Raw genomic sequence first — 21,439 nt, 5'->3', positions numbered from 1 at the left:
AATCACCAGAGAAGGAAAATCTGGATTAAAGGGTGTTTGTGTGGAATGAGCTAGCATTTTGATGCCAGCGATGAGGTTGCACGGGCACTGCAAAAAAACTTAGCATGTATGCTGAGCACTGATGCTATAAAAAAAACCACATTCAGAAGCACGCATTCAGAAGCACTCTATATTGTTACGGTACTTAAAGGTAAAGGTAAAGGTACCCCTGCCCGTACGGGCCAGTCTTGCCAGACTCTGGGGTTGTGCGCCCATCTCACTCAAGAGGCCAGGGGCCAGCGCTGTCCGGAGACACTTCCGGGTCACGTGGCCAGCGTGACATCGCTGCTCTGGCAAGCCAGAGCTGCACACGGAAACGCCGTTTACCTTCCCGCTAGAAAGCGGTCCCTATTTATCTACTTGCACCCAAGGGTGCTTTCGAACTGCTAGGTTGGCAGGCGCTGGGACTGAGCAACGGGAGCGCACCCCGCCGCAGGGATTCGAACCACCGACCTTTCGATCGGCAAGTCCTAGGCGCTGAGGCATTTACCCACAGCGCCACCCGCGTCCGTTACGGTACTTGGGCTGCAGCAAACATTGGTGGTTGTAACCTAATTCAGGAAGCCGAGTCAAGCTTATTCGCCAGTGCAGTTAATTAAACCTATGTGCAAATGTTAGCTAGTAATTGAAGCATTTAATGGCAGCTGCACGGTAATCATTTGGTTGCTGCCGCCGTGAGTGGATCACTTTATCATGTGCACAAGTAAGTACCCCGGAACTTACACCCCCCAATTATCCCTGATGACGCCCCGGGGCTCGCGCTGTCAAGTAAGCCACAGCTCACTTGAGTCAATTAAACTCTCGGGAGCTCAAGAAGGAGAATAATGGAAGCAAATTACTGTGCGATGCAAATGTGATCATGGAGCCTGTTCAGTAATGGGAGCGGCATGAGAATGCTCTAACAGAGCTCAGCACATCTCTTAAAAAAACAGAAAACCTTGAAATTATTGTCTGGTTCTCTTGCACACCCTGCAAACAGGCCTGTGAGGAAAGGGACAAGGTGGTCCAACGGAAAAGTAGTAAGGGCTAATTGCTGGCGGTTATCATACTTATTAAGGTTGAACTCAGTTCAAAGCTTGCTGCCAAGTAAATCCATTTGCCCCAGTGAGATTTGGCAGCTGGAAACTGTGAGGGACGCAGGTGGCGCTGTGGGTTAAACCACAGAGCCTAGGACATGCCGATCTAAAGGTTGGTGGTTCGAATCCCTGCGACGGGGTGAGCTCCCGTTGCTCGGTGTCTGCTCCTGCCAACCTAGCAGTTCAAAAGCACATCAAAGTGCAAGTAGATAAATAGGTACCGCTTCGGCAGGAAGGTAAACAGCGTTTCCGTGCGCTGCTCTGGTTCGCCAGAAGTGGCTTAGACATGCTGGCCACATGACCTGGAAGCTGTACGCCGGCTCCCTCAGCCAATAAAGCGAGATGAGCGCCGCAACCCCAGAGTCGGTCACAAGTGGACCTAATGGTCAGGGGTCCCTTTACCTTTACCTGTGAGGAGGGCCACAGCTGCAAAATGCTAGGCGACTGCCGCTCAAAATACCTCACTATATTCCTGAAAAAGAAACACTAAAACAACAACCACAACCACCCCTACCTACCAGGGTGATAAAACATTACATTTGGGGGCACCCAGGTGTGGAGGCAAGCCTCTAAGCACAGGTTACTTTTTGTAATGAGAACAGAAAACCATGCAGTTCTGTGGTCAGCTGTGAGATAACTACAGTGGTACCTTGATTCTCAAACGCCTTGGTACTCAAAGAACTTGGAACCCAAACACTGCAAACCCAGAAGTAAGTGTTCCGGTTGCGAACTTTTTTTGGAAGCCAAATGCGCTCTGTTTTGAATGTTACGCTTCCATTTTGAGTGCTATGCTGAGGTCTGTCTGTTTTTGCTATTTATTTTGCGTTTTTGTTTTTGCGGCTCTTTTTGCTTTGTTTTTGTGACTGTGTTGAACCCAGTTCAGCTGCTGATTGATTCATTGTGCGACTGCAGTACATTGTTTATCGCTTTCATTTTATGGATCAATGGTCTCGTTAGATAGTAAAATCCATGTTAAAGTGCCGTTTTAGGAGTTGTTTTTAAAAGTCTGGAACGGATTAATCCATTTTGCATTACTTTCTATGGGAAAGTGCCCTTTGGTTCTGGAACGCTTTGGTTTTGGAACGGACTTCCAGAATGGATTAAGTTTGAGAACCAAGGTACCACTGTATAGGAGCATGTAACATTTTCAAACATAATAATAATAATAATAATAATAATAATAATAATAATAATAATTAATAATAATAATTTATTATTTATACCCTGCCCATCTGGCTGAGTTTCCCCAGCCACTCTGGGCAGCTCCCAATCAAGTGTTAAAAACAGTACAGTGTTAAATATTAAAAGCTTCCCTGAACAGGGCTGCCTTCAGATGTCTTTTAAAGATAGGATAGCTGTTTATTTCCTTCACATCTGAAGGGAGGGTGTTCCACAGGGCGGGTGCCACTACCGAGAAGGCCCTCTGTCTGGTTCCCTGTAACCTCACTTCTCGCAATGAGGGAACCGCCAGAAGGACATTCCGGTATCAAAGTGCTGTCTTGGACTATAGCTATGTGCTCAGTTCCCCCATGCGGTGAACCACCAATGTTCAGGCAGTGGCTTTCTCAGTGAAGTAACTGCATGAACTGACTGGTTATTGGAGTCTTTGGGGCAGACAAGAGTACAAAGGGCTTTGAGTTCCAGCTGATCCTTGCTTGAACCCCATGGTCTTCCTAAACTCTGGCTTATTCCTGCATGGTTTGTTAACTTGCTTGTTGTCCCTGCTGTCACAATTTTAGCTTCCGGTCCTTGCTTTTACAGTGGTACCTCAGGTTACATACGCTTCAGGTTACAGGCTCCGCTAACCCAGAAATAGTGCTTCAGGTTAAGAATTTTGCTTCAGGATGAGAACAAGAATCGTGCTCCGGCGGCGTGGCGGCAGCAGGAGGAACGATTAGCTAAAGTGGTGCTTCAGGTTAAGAACAGTTTCAGGTTAAGAACAGACCTCCGAAACAAATTAAGTACTTAACCCGAGGTACCACTGTATATACTTTGTTAAGTTGTGGGTGAACATATCAGACGACACAGTGATTCTTCAAACAGCTCTTGTTTATTCACAGGCCAGAACAGGACTGAACTGAAGGGTTCAGTCAGCCTGCTTATATAGAGCTCCAGTACAACGTAACTGTAACAATTTTCTAAAACTATCCAATCACTGAATGACACTTTCGATCCCTTATTTGCATAACTATCTACAGTATCCCCCTGCTGGCCCAGGGTGACAACTTCAGTACATAACATACTTAGCTTAAGCATAGCCATACTGACTCTCGCATGAACCTGTATGGATGTTAAAGAACACTGCAAAAAAACTGTTGTAAATTGAAAATATCATTGAGCTGTCAGTTCAGCCATCTGGTGCTGTATAACACTGCATTTTGACTAAGGTAGCTGAGTCCTCGGACTCTTCTTACAGAGAGCATGCTGGTGTTTGGAATCAAAACAAGCGCAAAAGTTGTTGTTCGAAACCTGCTGACAGCTAAAGAGTAGCTACAAAACAGCAAGTTCCTGCAGGGTGTAGGCCTAAGATAATCACGGCAAGAGGAATCCAAGCAAAAACAGGAACAATGTTTAAGACAGCCACTGTCAATTTGGTGTCTCCTGGGTGTTTTGAACTACAACAGGCTTAGGCTGATGGAAGGTGTAGTCTAAAACATCTCATAGGTAAAGGTAAAGGTAAAGGACCCCTGGACGGTTAAGTCCAGTCAGTGGCGACTATGGGGTTGTGGTGCTCATCTCGCTTTCAGACTGAGGGAGCAGGCGTTTGTCCACAGACAGCTTTCTGGGTCCTGTGGCCAGCATGACTAAACCGCTTCTGGTGCAACGGAACACTGTGACAGAAACCAAAGTGCACGGAAACACCGTTTACCTCCCCGCCACAATGGTACCTATTTATCTACTTGCACTGGCATGCTTTTGAACTGCTAGGTTGGCAGGGGCTGGGACAGAGCAACGGGAGCTCACTCCGTCATGGGGATTCGAACCGCTGACCTTCTGATCAGCAAGCCCAAGAGGCTCAATGGTTTAGACCACAGCGTCACCTGCATCCCTCTAAAGCATCTCATACCCTCTTAACATTTCTCAGATGAGAAGAGGGGCATTTCTCCCTCCCTCCCTCACAACTGACCTTCCTTAAAGGTAAAGGGACCCCTGATCACTATGTCCAGTCGTGACCGACTCTGGGGTTGCGGTGCTCATCTTGCTTTACTGGCCGAGGGAGCCGGCGTTTGTCTGCAGACAGCTTCCGGGTCATGTGACCAGCATGACTAAGCCGCTTCTGGCAAAGCAGAGCAGCGAACGGAAATGCCGTTTACCTTCCCGCCAGAGCGGTACCTATTTATCTACTTGCACTTTGCACTTCGCTTTCGAACTGCTAGGTTGGCAGGAGCAGGGACCGAGCAACGGGAGCTCACCCTGTTGCGGGGATTCGAACCACCGACCTTCTCATCGGCAAGCCCTAGGCTCTGTGGTTTAACCCACGTCCTTGACCTTCCTTAGCCCCCCCTTTTTTTGTCCTCTCGACCCCTGCAGAGCATTTCCTATCAGAATTAAAAATTAAAATGCCCCACCATGGAGTTACACCACTTCCCTGCTCCACTCATCAAATCGGAACCATACGATCAAGACAAAGGAGACCGAAAGGCAAGCCTACCTGCAGAAATTTCAAAGACGTACTTCCCTGGCTCCTCAGGATTGGGGGCCACTTCATTCACCTGATTGCCTTGCAAAGGGATGAACCCCTGAAATTGGCAGAAAAAAGAGGAAAAAGCCAGGTAAAAGAAGGGAAGTAGACATTTGAAATGTAAATGTGGAAGGTAAACAGCAAGCATAGGCACACTCCGGCCCTCCAGATGTTTTGAGACTACAATTCCCATCATCCCTGACCACTGGTCCTGTTAGCTAGGGATGATGGGAATTGTAGTTCCAAAACATCTGGAGGGCCAGAGTTTGCCTATGCCTGGTAAACAGCATACAGAAAGAGGGTCGTTCATCTCCCCATATATCCAAAAGCTGCACCCCTTCAATTGTCCCTATTTTCCAAGGACTGGTCCCATATTTACAGAAGCCATTCCGGTTTCTGATTTGATCCTGGAATGTCCCGCTTTTCCAGTGGCGTAGCGTGGGGGGTGCAGGGGGGCCCGGCCGCACCGGGCGCAACATCTGGGGGTTAGGGTTAGGGGGCGCAAATCCACGGGTTAGGGGGTGCAAATTACTTGCCTTGCCCCGGGTGCTGACAACCCACGCTACGCCACTGCACTTTTCCTTAGGATGTCCCTATTTCCATCAGAGAAATGTTGGAGGGCATGGAGTTATGCAACCCCCAACAGAACAGACACAGCCAGATGTGCAAGAGAATATCCTTTATGTAGACAGTTAAAGCAGCACACAGACACACAACCAACCACAGACAGGAGACCCACCAAGGGCCTCCACAGATTGCTGGCTACTTTTTCTCACTTCCAGCCCAGAGGCACCTTACCTGTGGCTTGACCTCATCCTCGTTCTTATAGTACAGGAGCTGGTCGCCACGAAGGACGAACCAGCGCTGCTGCCAGTTCTTCATGATGCTTTTCTGCTTCTTCAGCCAGCCACGTTTCAGCGCTGGCTCTTGTCGGCAGGGGGAGGAAGGCCGGCAGGGCAGCCCAGGGGGGTCCCCCATCACCAGGCTCTTGGAGCGGTCTAAGTAAAAGAGGGGGGGGGGGCGGGAGAAATCCACTTTTTTATTTTTTTAAAAAAATCATTCACAAAGGAAGACAAAGGCAGAATATTTATCTGTATCTACAAGAGTGTGCTCCAAACACTTTAACGCCAGCAATTTCTAAATCAATCAATCAATCAATCAATCAATCAATCAATAAAATGATGGGGCACCCACCTTATCTGACAGGCAGGGTCCCCCCACACCTTCCCCAAGCCTCCTGGATTCCTCATAGCTATATAACCCCTCCTTTTTTTGACAGACAATTTTTTTTAAAAAATTGGATTAATTTTCTTTTCTATGATTATGATTATATTTTGACAAAGTAATAATTTTAATTAAATAAGAATACAGTGGACACTCGGGTTGCAAACGTGATCCATGTGGGATGCACGTCCGCAACCTGCAGCATCCACAACCTGCAGCGGTGCGTCTGCACATGCGCAAAGACGATTTAGCACTTCTGCGCATGCGCGACTGCCAAAACCCAGAAGTAACCCGTTCTGGTACTTCCGGGTTTCGGCGGTCCGTAACCCGAAAAAACGCAACCTGAAGGGTTTGTAACCCGAGGTATGAGTGTAAAAATGTGCACCCCACCACCGAGACCATTCCATTGCAACTGTCCAATCTCCCAACATTTCAACGCCTCTTGCAATGGTTTGACCCCTTTCCGTTTTAACAGTACAAATGCTACAAACACCTTCTATATCTCCTCAAAATTATTTCTCCTGTGTGTTCCCTTAATGGCACATATTGATTTATCATTAATAGCTATACCCCACACCTCTTTATACCATTCTTCCATTTTATATTGTGCTTGCCCATTCCACTTCCCAGCTATCATAATTCGCGCAGCTGTCAATAAATTTGTGAGCAAGTCCTTCATAGCCTGCGAACCTTCCACCCAATCGTAAATTGGTAATAATGCTACCTCTGGACTTTTGGTCAGCTTGAACCCAGCGATTTCTGTTAACACCCTTCACCAGAAAAAAAAAATGTACATATTTACAACCCCACCACATGTGAACATAATTCCTAATGGTTTGCATTGTGACTTCTGAGAGGCTTCTGGGAAAGCCTGCTGGTGTGGAGGGAAACCATATTGCAGGGATAAAGGTAAAGGTAAAGGGACCCCTGACCATTAGGTCCAGTCGTGACCGACTCTGGTGTTGCGGCGCTCATCTCGCTTTATTGGCCGAGGGAGCCGGTGTACAGTTTCCGGGTCATGTGGTCAGCATGACTAATCCGCTTCAGGCGAACCAGAGCAGCGCACGGAAACACCGTTTACCTTCCCGCCGGAGCGGTACCTATTTATCTACTTGCACTTTGATGTGCTTTCGAACTGCTAGGTTGGCAGGAGCAGGGACAGAGCAACGGGAGCTCACCCAGTCATAGGGATTCAAACTGCCAAACTTCTGATCGGCAAGTCCTAGGCTATGTGGTTTAACCCACAGAGCCACCTACGTCTCCATTGCAGGGATACCTTGGGGCAAGAGCAGTGGCGTAGCGTGGGGGGTGCAGGGGGGGCCGGCCGCACCGGGCGCAACATCTGGGGGGGGCGCGCTCGCACTCGCAGCTCTCTGCCCCTACCTGGCTCACTCACTCACTCTCATGGGTTAGGGGGCACAAATTACTTGCCTTGCCCCGGGTGCTGACAACCCACGCTACGCCACTGGGCAAGAGGGTCCCAGACAGGCCCAGCCGATGGGGTGAGGTGAAGCAGCTGCCCTGGGCATCAGAAACCCCAAAGGCAGTGCTCCCAAAGGCGCCCCACCTTCCCTGCCACTGGTGGTGGTCTGGTTGGCAGCACGCCCAGGTAGGGGAGAGATTTGCCCCTTGTCCCAGCACAGTAACTGAAGCATTTGAAGGCAACCAGAAATCATGGAAGCGCTCGTGCTTCCACAACCCCAAGCTGTTTTTGACAGCCCTGCCTGACCCCATGGGCCTTTTCCTGGCCACAAAAGGATGTTGTTTGAAGTTGGGGGTTGTTGAAGCCTTGAAGGCCCCGTGATTTCAGCCTGCAAATGCTTCCTGTGGCCAGACCATTCAGGTCCAAGGCCGTTCTCATTCAGGGAAGGAATGTTCAACAGCAGCCGTCTTATGGAAACATAAATAATTCTTACCACATGCATTGGGGAAGCTGGATGTTATTATATCAGCTTTCCCCACAAAGTTCATGCGCAAGGCATTAAAGTTCTCTGGCTAGCAGGGGCTGTTAAGTGTGGTGTTACGAGGGTGTAAGAAGCAGAAAAGAGACACAAGAACAGACAGTTTTTCTTCCTAGGCTTTTGTGCAGAGTAGAGGGAAATGCTTTTGAATTATGGTGCTGGAGGAGACTCCTGAGAGTCCCATGGACTGCAAGAAGATCAAACCTCTCCATTCTGAAGGAAATCAGCCCTGAGTGCTCACTGGAAGGACAGATCGTGAAGCTGAGGCTCCAATACTTTGGCCACCTCATGAGAAGAGAAGACTCCCTGGAAAAGACCCTGATGTTGGGAAAGATGGAGGGCACAAGGAGAAGGGGACGACAGAGGACGAGATGGTTGGATAGTGTCTTCGAAGCTACAAACATGAGTCTGACCAAACTGCGGGAGGCAGTGGAAGACAGAAGTGCCTGGCGTGCTCTGGTCCATGGGGTCACGAAGAGTCGGACACGACTAAACGACTAAACAACAACAACAGCAGAGGGAAATGGAACAGATGGCACTCATAGCCTCCAAGTCTCCTGCTGCAGCTTTTGGTTTTTTAAAAAAGGAAGCCAGTGGTTGAATATGCACATGACTTCATGCCGCATCTAGTTAGACTGAGATATTAAATGTGTACACACTCTGGAATATTTGGGGCTAGCGATGAAGCACTCATAAAAGTCCCAGAGAATAAGTAGCCCAGCCAACCAGGTGGGTTGTTCTTCTGAGAAGAACTCAGGATTGGGCCAATTGGCCTTGACTCGCAGGGCTCAGCAAACATTTTCAGCAGGGGGCCGGTCCATTGTCCCTCAGACCTTGTGGGGGGTTGGACTATATTTGGGGGGGAAAGAACAAATTCCTATGCCCCACAAATAACTCAGAGATGCAATTTAAATAAAAGGGCACATTCTACTCATGTAAAAACACGCTGATTCCCGGACCGTCCAAGGGCTGGATTGAGAAGGTGATTGGGCCGCATCTGGCCCCCGGGCCTTAGGTTGCCTACCCATGGTTGAGTGTTTTAAATACAGTGGTACCTCGGGTTAAGAATTTAATTTGTTCTAGAGGTCCGTTCTTAACCTGAAACTGTTCTTAACCTGAGGTACCACTTTAGCTAATAGGGCCTCCCGCCGCACGATTTCTGTTCTCATCCTGAGATAAAGTTCTTAACCTGAGGTACTATTTCTGGGTTAGCGGACTCTGTAACCTGTAGCGTCTGTAACCTGAACGTCTGTAACCCGAGGTACTACTGTACTGAAAATGACACAGTTGACAACACCATAGAACACCCTAGGAAAAGCACCCACATCTGTTAAGCTATGATAGTATCAGCAGCACGTTTCTAAATTAAAAGTGAACTGAAGTTTATGTTGAGGGGTAGACTATAAGTTAATAGAATGAATAAATAGCCCAAGCCAAGATATGAAGGCATGTGGGGAGGTTACCCTGCATTTCTTTCTGCACAGATTGACTTTCCATTGCTCAGGCTACGGAAAACTGCCTGTGCTACCTTATTTTGACAGGTGAAAAGAGGCTCAGCGGGGATTAATGCCGGCCTGAAAATGGCACAAATAACTCAGGCACGAACTGCAGAATCAATGCCGAGTGCAGAACTGCATCAGCAACAGTCCAAGGCTGCAGAATGTATCCCCTGGCAATATCTTTCGCTAATGGAGCTTCTAAATCTGCCTGTTTCATCAAGATGTGGAGAGCTAAGAGCTCTGTGGTAACAAGCCGACCGAATTCCTGTACTCATGTAGCTGGCAAATCTCGGTTTCTCTTCTGTCAAGGGCTTCTTCCAGAGCAGGCTGGCTTTATTTGCTGTGTTTTGTTTAAATAGATCACAATGAATGTTTCATAAGGGATATAGCAGGGGTGGGTGTCCAAATGTTGACGAACTACAATTCCCACCATCCCTGGCCATTGCCCATGCTGGGATATTGAGATTCGAGGTTCCACGCCTTGGTCCTGAGCTAAGTTTCCCCTCCCCTCACAGCTCTTTGAGAAAAATCAAAAGACATCGGGAGCCCAGACCACTATGTGCAGATCTGTGGCGCTTGTTCACCGCCAATTTTTCAGAATGCCCCTTACAAGGGACACAATCCATTCATTTCTACAAACATTTTTGCAACATGATCCACCCATATTTTAAATGGCATTAAGTTGAAAAGAGAACACAGTACATATTACTAGGGAACTTTACAGGCACAACTGAGCAGATAAAAGTTACAAGGCAGTTCCGGAAGACAAGCCTTGCACTTGAAAATGGACAAGATCCTTTTCTGCTGTGCAACACACACACACACACACACACACACACACACACACACACACACACTAACACACACTTACACTGAGTTTCCTTCTCTAAAGCATCAGCAAAACAAGATACATCTCTACCTCGGATGAATACATCCCTACCTGCCTCTCAGAACTCAAGAAACAATTTTGGAGCAGCGAGATAATTATGCCGTGGTCGCCCTGATAGTGTTCAATATCACAATTTGTATTGGTGATATGAGGAGCCAGAAAAGTTTCCTGTTTTGATCTCATGACACTTGAAAGCTAGGTTGTTATGGTCTACCTTTGGAGATAATGTTATATCCGAGCCCTACTCACCTCTCCTGGCTTGCTTTATCTTGGGACTCAACATAGCCCTCCTGATTGCAAGTACAATTTACTCCTCGTCTTCATCATCCTGCCCTCCTCTTCCCCATCTTACTGGTAGTCAGATGAATCCCCTCATCACAGCATCTCTTGTCCTGTTTGTCTGCAGCAAGCTCCTGCCTGCAACCAGCCTCTTCTCTGCTGCCTTGCATTTAGCTAAATAAACCATCGTGCATTATTTATCCACCAGGCCAGAATTAATTCCCATCCAGAACCAGCCATTAAGTGCCTTGGTAATTAGTGCCAATAAATCACGCGGAGCACAGATACAAAAGGCCTGGCCTTCTCTGGCTCTGTCCTTCGTCTAATTGGCTGGGCAAGGACTTGAATGCTCCGGCCCCACCTTCTTCCTTGCTTCTACCAAACACACAATCTATAATTTGGCAAGCATCAGAAACAAATTTCTCCAAGCCTGGAAAAAGAATGCGCGGCAAGGCAGTGTATGGAGTGCATGGAGGCAGAAATAAGCAGTTATTATAATAATGATCATATTCTGTACATATGGCGTGGGACTGTTTGTTGAAGTAAGGGTAGCAAAATCACGGCTAAGAAGCTCAAATCATATATATGGGACAGATATCCTCAGATATGCAGATGACACAATCTTGATGGCAGAAAGTGAGGAGGAATTAAAGAACCTTTTAATGAGGGTGAAAGAGGAGAGCGCAAAATATGGTCTGAAGCTCAACATCAAAAAAATGAAGATCATGTCCACTGGTCCCATCACCTCTTGGCAAATAGTAAACCAGCAGTGTTACCAGGCTTTCTGCCCCACACTCTGGTGTGTGGCTTGCTTGCTTGCTTGCCTGCTGATATGTTGTCATACTGGAGTTGATGTGGTCAAATTACCATCAGAAATAGGAACAGGATCTTCCCCTTCCTTGGTGTCCTGCCAGTTCATGACACGATACATTTCTGTATGTTATTTTCATCAGTATCTTCATTTTTTATGCACTTTCCCCATGTATATTTTTATGCACTTTTTTTCCCCAAGTAAATTTTTATTATTTTCTTTACATATTCTTTTTCCTACAATCCATATTATTACCATACATTCTCTTTGACTCTGCTGAGTTTTGACTCCCCTCCCTCCCTGCAATTGGTATATTTAACCCCCTTTTTTCTTCGCGCACATTATTCTCACATTGATACTATTATACATTGAAGGTGTTATGCTAATCCTGCTAGAGTCTTAACATTTTTACAGTTCTCCTTTAAATATTCTTGCAGTGGCCATCGCCATGTATATTCATTCTTATAGACATCATCAGGTTTGAGCACCGCATTGCAAAACTTGCATAAGTGCAAGTTTTGAAGAATAGCTGTGTTTTGGTTTGCTCGTTGTTTTTAAAAGCAGAATTTGAGAGATACGGCTTTAAATGCACACAGGATCTGATGTCTCCTTTGCCAAGCATATTTTGAGCTAATAATAATAATAATAATAATAATAATAATAATAATAATAATAATTATTTATACCCTGCCCATCTGGCTGGGTTTCCCCAGCCATTCTGAGCGGCTTCCAACAAAACACTAAAACACAATAACCTATTAAACATTAAAAGCTTCCCTATAAAGGGCTGCCTTCAGATGTCTTCTAAAAGTTTGGTAGTTATTTTGTTCTTTGACATTTGGTGGGAGGGCGTTCCACAGGGCGGGTCCTATAGCGTTGTCCTTAAGAGCCAATTGGTCTTCAGCAATGAGCAGATCACTATGTTTGGATCCACACAGTGGCGTAGTGTGGGTTGTCAGCACCCGGGGCAAGGCAAGTAATTTGTGCCCCCTAACCCGTGGATTTGCGCCCCTAACCCCCAGATGTTGCGCCTGGTGCGGCCGGCCCCCCCTGCACCCCCACGCTACGCCACGGGATCCACATCAACGACAAGCTTTACTGACAGATTCCGAGATGCCCTACGTGACAAAGGGGTTTCCTACTCAAAGTCATCCTAAGTTGGACGGGATACAATGCAAGAAGGGGGGGGCATTCAACCTGCTCTGAGCCTTTTGAAGGAGGACTAGGCCAAAAGCAGAGTAAAAGTGCAATAAAGAAAGTGACTCTCATTTGTTCTTAGGATTATCAGGTCCCCTTGGCCTTTTTCTACATGGACACCTGAGTTTGAGGGTGCTTCACTTGCTCCTTCTGAATTTTCAGAAAAAGCTTATTTGTAATGATTCCATGTGGCCACATGATGTCACGATTGCCTCAGAAAAGATGAATGAATGCTCTTTAAAGCTGGAGACAGGTTCCTCTTTCTTTTTTGAGTTACAAAAGTTATTCATAACCTTCCACTCCTTTCTAAACACAGTGCTGGATTTAGGACGGTTCTCCGACACAGGTGCTAATCATAACCTAAAAAAATAATAAAAAATAAAAATAAAATTTACTTATACCCTGCCCATCTGGCTGGGTTTCCCCAGCTACTCTGGGTGGCTTCCAACAAGAGATTAAATTTTTTTGGACCAAGTCCCCCAACCAGTGCAGCAAAGTTGCTTGGATTTCATGCTCCTTGTTCTGGTGATTACTCCATAATAATACAGTGGTACCTCGCAAGACGAAATTAATTCATTCTGCGAGTTTTTTCGCCTTGCGAATTTTTCGTCTTGCGAAGCACGGATTCCCATAGGAATGCATTGAAAATCAAACTTGCAAGATGTTTTCGTCTTGCGAAGCAAGCCCATAGGGAAATTCGTCTTGAGAAGCAACTCAAAAAACGAAAAACTCTTTCGTCTTGCAAGTTTTTCGTCTTACGAGGCATTCATCTTGCGAGGTACCACTGTAATAACTCCTGGGCGACTTCCGACAGAATATTAAAAACACAATATAACATCAGTCATTAAAAACATCCCTAAACAGGGCTGCCTTCAGATGTCTTCTAAACGTCAGGTAGTTGTTTATTTCTTTGACATCTGATGAGAGCGTGTTCCACAGGGCGGGCGCCACTACCAAGAAGGCCCTCTGCCTAGTTCCCTGTAACCTCACTTCTCACAGGGAGGGAACCACCAGAAGGCCCTCGGTGCTGGACCTCAGTGTCCAGGCTGAACAATGGGGGCCATTCAGGGCTTTAAGGGTCAGCACTAACACTTTGAATTGTGCTCGGAAACTTACTAGGAGCCAGTGTAGGTCTTTCAAGACGGCGGCTGCTCCCAGTCACCAGTCTAGCTGCCACATTCTGGATTAATTGTAGTTTCTGGGTCACCTTCAAAGTCCCACGTAGAGCGCATTGCAGTAGTCCAAGCGGGAGATAACCAGAGCATGCACCACTCTGGCGAGACAGTCTGCGGGCAGGTAGGGTCTCAGCCTGCGTACCAGATGGAGCTGATAAACAGCTGCCCTGGACACAGAATTGACCTGTGCCTCCATGGACAGCCGAGAGTCCAGAATGACTCCCAGGCTATACACCTGGTCCCTCAGGGGCACAGTTACCCACAGTTACCAGGGTGCCAAATCCTTGTGACTTAAAAGCACAATTGATCACATTTGATGTTTTCTTATCTCGGAGGGGTTTGGGTTTGCTTTCATTGTCTCATAAAGTGTTCCCACGGGCTTCTGTTAGGAGGGTTATTTAACTCCTGATCTTGTAGGACTCTGTCTCCCATCAGTCCCAGCAAATGTGCCCAACAGTCATTGCTGATGGGAGTTGGAGTCTAACAACATCTGAAGAACACACAAGAGCAGGTTGTGGGTTGCTCTAACCCTTTGACTCTTCATTGCTCTGGCAATTCATAGGTAAACTATTCACCAGATTGAAGAGGGGAAAATCCGTAGAACTGTAAATAGCCTCCACACCAGTCTTTACCCCTGCACATAATGCTTCAGTGAGTACACATGCTCCCACAGCCTCCCGCCTCCAGATGCAGACAGATTTGCATGATTCCACTGTAACAGAACAGAGCGACCAATACTTTAGTTTCATTTGAAATACACACCCAAAAGTGGTCTCAGAGAGCTTGGGCTCTCCTACCCCGACCACTCCAGCGAGCTTTTTGGGGGGTGCTGGAGCATACCAGTTCCTACCTGTTGCACTGGGAGAAAAAGACCGAACAGGCTTTTGCCAGGCAAGATAAATGAACCAGGGTCTGCTTTCCAGGTGGCAATCTTCATAGCCCCAAGCCTACCTTCTGCATCAATGAGAACAAGTGAAACGAGATTGAGTTTCTATGACCTCACATTCTTAAAATAGCAGGCGCTAAGTCTACCCATTCATACTGGGGCAACAGCAAGGGGACATCTGTTGTTATAGGGCCGCACGAATGGTGAAGACACTGCTGGTTCATCAAGCCAGGGCTTTGCCTGGGCCACAGCAAATGAGTGTGTGTGAAATGATTTTGGTACTAACAGACAGAAGGCTGATCACCGAAGAATTGATGCTTTTGAATTATGGTGCTGGAGGAGACTCTTGAGAGTCCCATGGACTGCTAGAAGATCAAACGTATCCATTCTTAAGGAAATCAGCCCTGAGTGCTCACTGGAAGGACAGATCCTGAAGCTGAGGCTCCAATACTTTGGCCACCTCATGAGAAGAGAAGACTCCCTGGAAAAGACCCTGATGTTGGGAAAGATGGAGGGCATAAGGAGAAGGGGACGACAGAGGGCGAGATGGTTGGATAGTGTCCTCAAAGCTACAAACATGAGTCTGACCAAACTGCAGGAGGCAGTGGAAGACAGGAGTGCCTGGCGTGCTGTGGTCCATGGGGTCACAAAGAGTCAGACACGACTAAACGACTAAACAACAACAACTAACACACAAGGCAGAGCTTTCCAAACTGTGTGTCGCGACATGTTGGTGTGTCGGTTGCAGTGTTTAGGTGTGTTACATGAACGCTCCCTGCGCTCCTCCTGGGGCTGGAAAGGGATCAGTTTAACCTCTGGTTTGCTAGTAAAACCGAATGACCGTGTTGCGAAATGATGCATATCTAAAAAGCGTGTCACCAACGTGGAAAGCTTAGATATAAGGATTAATACAGCTTAGAACCAGGTTACTTGAGAGCAGTGGCAGCTGGTTCTCATTGGACCTGGTGGGCTTGCCCTGTAAACCCTAGAAATGATTGTTTAATTATCATTTTATTTTATTAATTAAATTTCTATACCGCCCTAGATCCGCAGATCTCAGGGCAGTTGCAAAGTAAATAAATAAGCCAACAGTGCAATGTGGCTGCCAAAATGAAATAAACTGAAATGCAAGCACAATCTAAGGCTGCATTAGCAGAAGAATAGTGTCTAGAACATGAGGAGTAATGGTTCCACCATATTCTAGACTACTCTGGCTGCATCTAGAATATTATATCCAGTTGTCGGTGCCACATTTTTAAAAAGATGTTGACAAAATGAGGCCTGCTCAGATGCATAGGTGTCTTCAAGAAGAACATACATTTAGAGAAGATTGGGAAATGTTTATTGAATGTATGAGGGGAAATTGTGTACACCTGAAAACGTTGGCAGCATTAAGATAAATTCAGCAGTGTAAATAAGGTTTGATGGATGTATTAATGGAATATTGGATCGTTTAGTTTTTGTAAGATATGCAGGAATCTATGATATGTAAAATGAACCATGGAAGGAGAAGAAGGGAAGTTGAAATATACTTGGAGCCGAGAGTGGATTTCATGTTCTTTATTCAGCTCATAGTGCTGAAGAGGAATGGAAGTTCCCCCACAATATCTGTGAGGTGGATTGGGTGGCTCCTGCGGACAAAATCATACTGCTGCATTGTTCTAGGACCAACCAGACTGCTGCATTGTTCTAGGACCAATCAGACCGCTGCATTTTGGATCCTATTCATCTCAGTACATAGCAGAAGTCATTGATGTTTTAAGGATGTTAAAATGAGTATTTTAAATTGTATAACAGAAAATTCTATGAAAAATTTATACACTGCTACCTCCGGTTATGAACTTAATTCATTCTGGAGGTCCGTTCTTAAGCCAAACTGTTCTTAAGATGAGGCGCGCTTTCGCTAATAGCGCCTCCTGTTGCTGCGCGACTTCCGCTTGCATCCCGGGGCAAAGTTTGCAACCAGGAGCATCTACTTCCGGGTTAGCGGAGCTTGTAACCTGAAGCGTTCACAAGGACAGTTCATAACACAAGGTTCCACTGTATATAAAAAAGAAGGGGGGCAGCCCCCCCCAAAACTGCAGCAGCCGTGCGTGCATGTCGTATAGCATGCTCACCTTAACTCGCAGCATTGCACATACCCCGTGGCCAGCACCGGATTTATGTATAAGCTAAACAAGCTTTAGCTTAGGACCCCACTCTCTTGGGGGCCCCAAAAAAAATTAAAGGGAAAAAAACCCTTTCCAAAATATAAGATGAAAATAAAATAAAATAAAACTTACATACAGCAACAGTGTTTGATGTTGTGTAGGCTCCTATGATGTAAGTCATGGGCCCCGCCTGCTAGCCTGCTCCCTAAAATATCACTGGTTTGCTCATTTCTATATACAGTGGTACCTCGGGTTAAGAACTTAATTCGTTCCGGAGGTCCGTTCTTAACCTGAAACTGTTCTTAACCTGAAGCACCACTTTAGCTAATGGGGCCTCCTGCTGCAGCTGCGTTGCTGCTGCATGATTTCTGTTCTCATCCTGAAGCAAAGTTCTTAACCCGAGGTACTATTTCTGGGTTAGCGGAGTCTGTAACCTGAAGCGTGTGTAACCCGAGGTACCACTGTATAGGGTGCCTACATTCTGCATGGACTGGTTGCGTGACAACATGTGCAAATGGCTTTAGATACCTGTTAGGTCCAGAAATTACCATATAGCACATATTCAGCACAAGAAAACACGGACAATTTGTTGTTGACAAAAGACAGCCGGACCCATAAAGGGCCCCATTACCTTCAGTAGCTTAGGGCCTCATCCAGCCCTGCCTGTGGCGTGCGCATGAAATGTCAACCTGTGGAAATGGGTGGGTGGGCAGAGGCTCAGAAAGTTTTAGGTAAATGAGTTCTTAGCAGAAGCAACTTTCGAAGCAAGGGCTTCTCAACTGAGAGCAGCATCTCTAGCCAGGTGCTTCGCCAAACTCCCACATGCCAAGTCCCCCCGCCCCCCAGCGCCACCAGACAAGCAACCCCTGCCCTTGCCGTGCATTTTCACTCCAACAGAGCTTGTGGTCGGCTCTCCTTCGCTCCACTTCTGCTTTTGCCAGGAAATAAGCACACAACTGCCTAGTCAAGTGAATCTCAGTAGAAAGTGATAGGAGAGAGAGAGAAAGCAGAACTTTAAGATGACCGGCAGCTCAGAACATGCTGCTATTGTCTTTGGCTAGAGGCGCTGCAGGCTCCAGCGAAAACCAGCCCAGGTATGTTCTAATGGCCCTGCCCTCTCTCCATTTCCCCTTTCATTGCTGGCTGGTGCCTTCTGTCAAGCTGCCGTCCCAGAGAACAGAAAGTACGTATGTGAGAGTTCAGGTTGTGGCAGCGTGGCAAGAGGGTGGCCAAAGGCAGACACAGGGCGCTACTACCAATCATAGAAAGAGGAGACAAAGGCAGAGAGGTAGGAAGGCTGGGCTGTAGTACACCTGGAAACTTTATCTCTGCTCCATGCTTCCCACATACTCATATCCTGATTTGCTAATTATTAACCGCCTTTCTTGATTCTTTTCTGCTGTGCTTTCTGTCTGTGCTGGTAGCACCGAGATTTCCCCTTAACATGGGGTGTCATTGGGCTCCCCAACCCGACACTAAGAATTTGCAGATATTTTATCTCTTTTTCCAAAGGAAGGAGGCTGAAAGGAGCACAGGGAATTTCCTGAGCTCGGGAGGGTCAAAGTCAACAAAGGGGTGTCTCTTAGCCAGAGCTATCCATTTCTCTGCAGGGCTTTTTGAAAGTGCTGCAAGCTTTCTCTAGAGGCAAAGGGTGGTATTCAGTTAGGTTTCACTCAGTGTAGACCCACTTAAATTAATGGACACGGCTAAGTTTCATTGGGGACGTGGGTGGCGCTGTGGGTTAAACCACAGAGCCTAGGACTTGCTGTTCAGAAGGTCGGCGGTTCGAATCCCCACAACGGGGTGAGCTCCCATTGCTCAGTCCCTGCTCCTGCCAACCTAGCAGTTCAAAAGCACATCAAAGTGCAAGTAGATAAATAGGTACCACTCTGGCAGGAAGGTAAACGCCGTTTCCGTGTGCTGCTCTGGTTTGCCAGAAGCGGCTTAGTCATGCTGGCCACATGACCCAGAAGCTGTACGCCGGCTCCCTTGGCCAATAAAGCAAGATGAGCGCTGCAACCCCAGAGTCGGTCACGAATGGACCTAATGGTCAGGGGTCCCTTTACCTTTACCTTTAAGTTTCATTGATTAGGGTTGGTTTAGGTGAATACCACCCAAAGTGATGTACTATGAAAGAGCCCATTAAGGTGGACTGGTAGTGGTTAGACCGGCACAAAAAATGACTGACCTGGTTTAGCCTGGTTGTAAATCACTGGGTTTTGGGTGTTGCAGGTAGGAACTTGGCCAGATTATACTCTCACCTCCCAGACTTGTTTTCTGACTACTTATGCAGAAATAACCAAACTTGCAATGGTGTAGCTCTAGTAATTGCACTTCTTCCATCTTTTGCAACCTGAACCTTCGTAAGCATGCTCAGATAATCTAAGCATGGCAATTGGCCTAGCATGTGGGGGCAACAGGGACAGTTGCCCGGGTGCAAAATTCTTAGGGTTGCAAAATTTCAACACCCGGTGCTGCCTCAGTACAGCTGTGTGATTCTGTCGCTGGGCTCCACTTCTCCAGGCGAAGTGGCCGCTCCAGACAACAGATCAACTCTTCTTATCTCTGCGGTTACACTCTTCTGGGAGACAAAGACACCATTAGGCAGTTGAATGCACATGCATACTCCCTTCCCCTCCCCCCAAAGAGAAAAACTTTTCTCTATCTCCTTCCCCCATGCCGTGCCTAATTTTATAAACTTCTGAAGTTTATAAAGAAACCAAAGTTTTCTCTTCTCTCCTCCTGAAGCCATATTGGACTTTCTGAAGCAGCTGACGCGAAGGGTTGAGAGGGGAATTTGCTCAAAACAGTTTTGTTTCTGCTTGCGCCTATTGTATACAGTTATCAAACGCACTTTGCTCCACCGTGGGCTGTTAAAAACGGTTGGATGGGTTTCATTTCCTGGTTCTTAGGCACTAAAAGCCGTTCCAGGTTTACCTTGCATAGCCTCTTTGTCACCAGTTAAGAAAGCAGACTCAGGGCTAGCAAACACATGAATAACTGTATTGTTAGAAAAGTTGGGTGCCACCCCCCCTCTCTGCTGAGTGGTGGCAAGAGCCCATGGTGTTCTAGGCACTCACCCAGGGTCTGAGAATCAAGACATGGCAGAGACTGCCGTAGCTTTAAGAAATGTGGTTTCTTCACCTATCTGCACCTTCCGTCTGCATGGAGGGAGGCCAGATCTTACAGCTTGGTCATTTCGAGAGGGGCTTGTACCCCACAGCAGAGCAGCCAGCCTTCAGCCATCCTGCCCAAGATGGATCCCAATCTATCTTCCTTCTTAACAAAACACCTTGCTAACAATTATTTTCCTATCACCTACACCCTGACAACCTTCCAACCCCCCAGTCTCTGTTCACACCTCAGGGAAAGTAGGGAATGCAGTTCTCTTGTATTGCCAATGGCTCTCATTTGCCCTATATAAAGGTAAAGGGACCCCTGACCATTAGGTCCAGTCGTGGCTGACTCTGGGGTTGCGGCGCTCATCTCACTTTATTGGCCAAGGGAGCTGGTGTACAGCTTCCGGGTCATGTGGCCAGCATGACTAAGCCGCTTCTGGCGAACCAGAGCTGCACACGGAAACGCCGTTCACCTTCCCGCCGGAGTGGTACCTATTTATCTACTTGCAATTGACGTGCTTTCGAAGTGCTAGATTGGCAGGAGCGAGCAACGGGAGCTCACCCTGTCATGGGGATTCGAACCACCGACCTTCTGATCGGCAAGTCCTAGGCTCTGTGGTTTAACCCACAGCGTCACCCGCGTCGCTAATTGCCCTATATAAATGGCTCTTAATGGCTATAGCTTGGCCAGGCTGTTTTGCACAGGCTAGCCTAGGAGTTTCTCTGCAGCTGGTATTTCTCCCTTCCCATCCCAAGTAACCAAAATCCTACTATTTATTAATTTCTACGGTTTAGGGGGGTTCCCTCTCCTCAATCTTCCAAATTACCTGTTTGGATAAAGAAATAATAGTAGGGCTTGTGGAATAGTGGGCTGTTGGTAATTCTAGTTAGAGCAATGCTAAGATGTTTGTGCTACTTGCAGCAAAAAGTCAGGGCCAAGTTGGGAAGCATTGTGGAATTTGGTTTCATTTGCCGCAGCTGCATGGAATTTATTTCAGATGATGTTTCTTTCAGCTGGTAAGGGGAGAGAGACTTTCTGCTGTGCATCAGGCAATGGCTTTTTCCACCTGCCTTACCTAGAAGCCTTTTCCAAACCAGGACTTTGAGAACAGAGCTGGGAAGAAAAAAGAGGCGTTCAGGGATATTTTAAAATAATAATTTTATAAGTTGTGCGTCCTTGTTTCTCAATTTGACCCTTTTATGTGGTTTTGTATGTTTTGTGGTATTTTATGCATTGCGACTTGCCGTTATTTTTATTGATTATTGATTAGCAATTCTTCATTGTAATAAGCGTCAACTGATTAATATTTGCTGGTATTTAATTTCACCATTTGCTGTTATATTCTATTGGATTGTTGAATAATGCTTATTTGATATAAGTTGTTACTTTTAAAATTATTGTGACTTTTTTGTATTGGATCAGATTGTTATGATGTGTGACCTTTGCTGTCT

At 46.7% G+C, this 21,439-nt stretch overlaps 2 protein-coding genes across 2 annotated transcripts in view; one reads left to right on the top strand and one right to left on the bottom strand.

Annotated features, from left to right (window-relative positions):
• The window catches only part of ARHGAP22 (Rho GTPase activating protein 22), a 35,901-nt gene extending 24,990 nt beyond the window's left edge, over positions 1–10,911 (bottom strand). Inside the window, exons 1-3 of the mRNA XM_083738349.1 lie at positions 10,620–10,911; positions 5,596–5,795; positions 4,768–4,855 (exon numbers count right to left, since the gene is read on the bottom strand). Of these exons, the coding sequence (XP_083594475.1) occupies positions 4,768–4,855; positions 5,596–5,795; positions 10,620–10,653 (322 nt within the window). The 5' untranslated portion in view covers positions 10,654–10,911. The remainder of the gene's footprint in view (positions 1–4,767; positions 4,856–5,595; positions 5,796–10,619) is intronic.
• Positions 10,912–17,814: 6,903 nt separating this feature from the next.
• Positions 17,815–21,439, top strand: part of WDFY4 (WDFY family member 4) — a 184,123-nt gene continuing 180,498 nt past the window's right edge. Inside the window, exon 1 of the mRNA XM_083738111.1 lies at positions 17,815–17,962. The gene's annotated coding sequence lies outside the window, so the exon portion shown is untranslated. The remainder of the gene's footprint in view (positions 17,963–21,439) is intronic.

This window comes from Podarcis gaigeae (assembly GCF_964106915.1).
Source record: "Podarcis gaigeae genome assembly, chromosome: 5".
Taxonomy (NCBI): Eukaryota; Metazoa; Chordata; class Lepidosauria; order Squamata; family Lacertidae; genus Podarcis; species Podarcis gaigeae.
The sequence above is the reverse complement of the archived record's forward strand: the minus strand, read 5'-3'. Positions and strand labels throughout refer to the sequence as shown.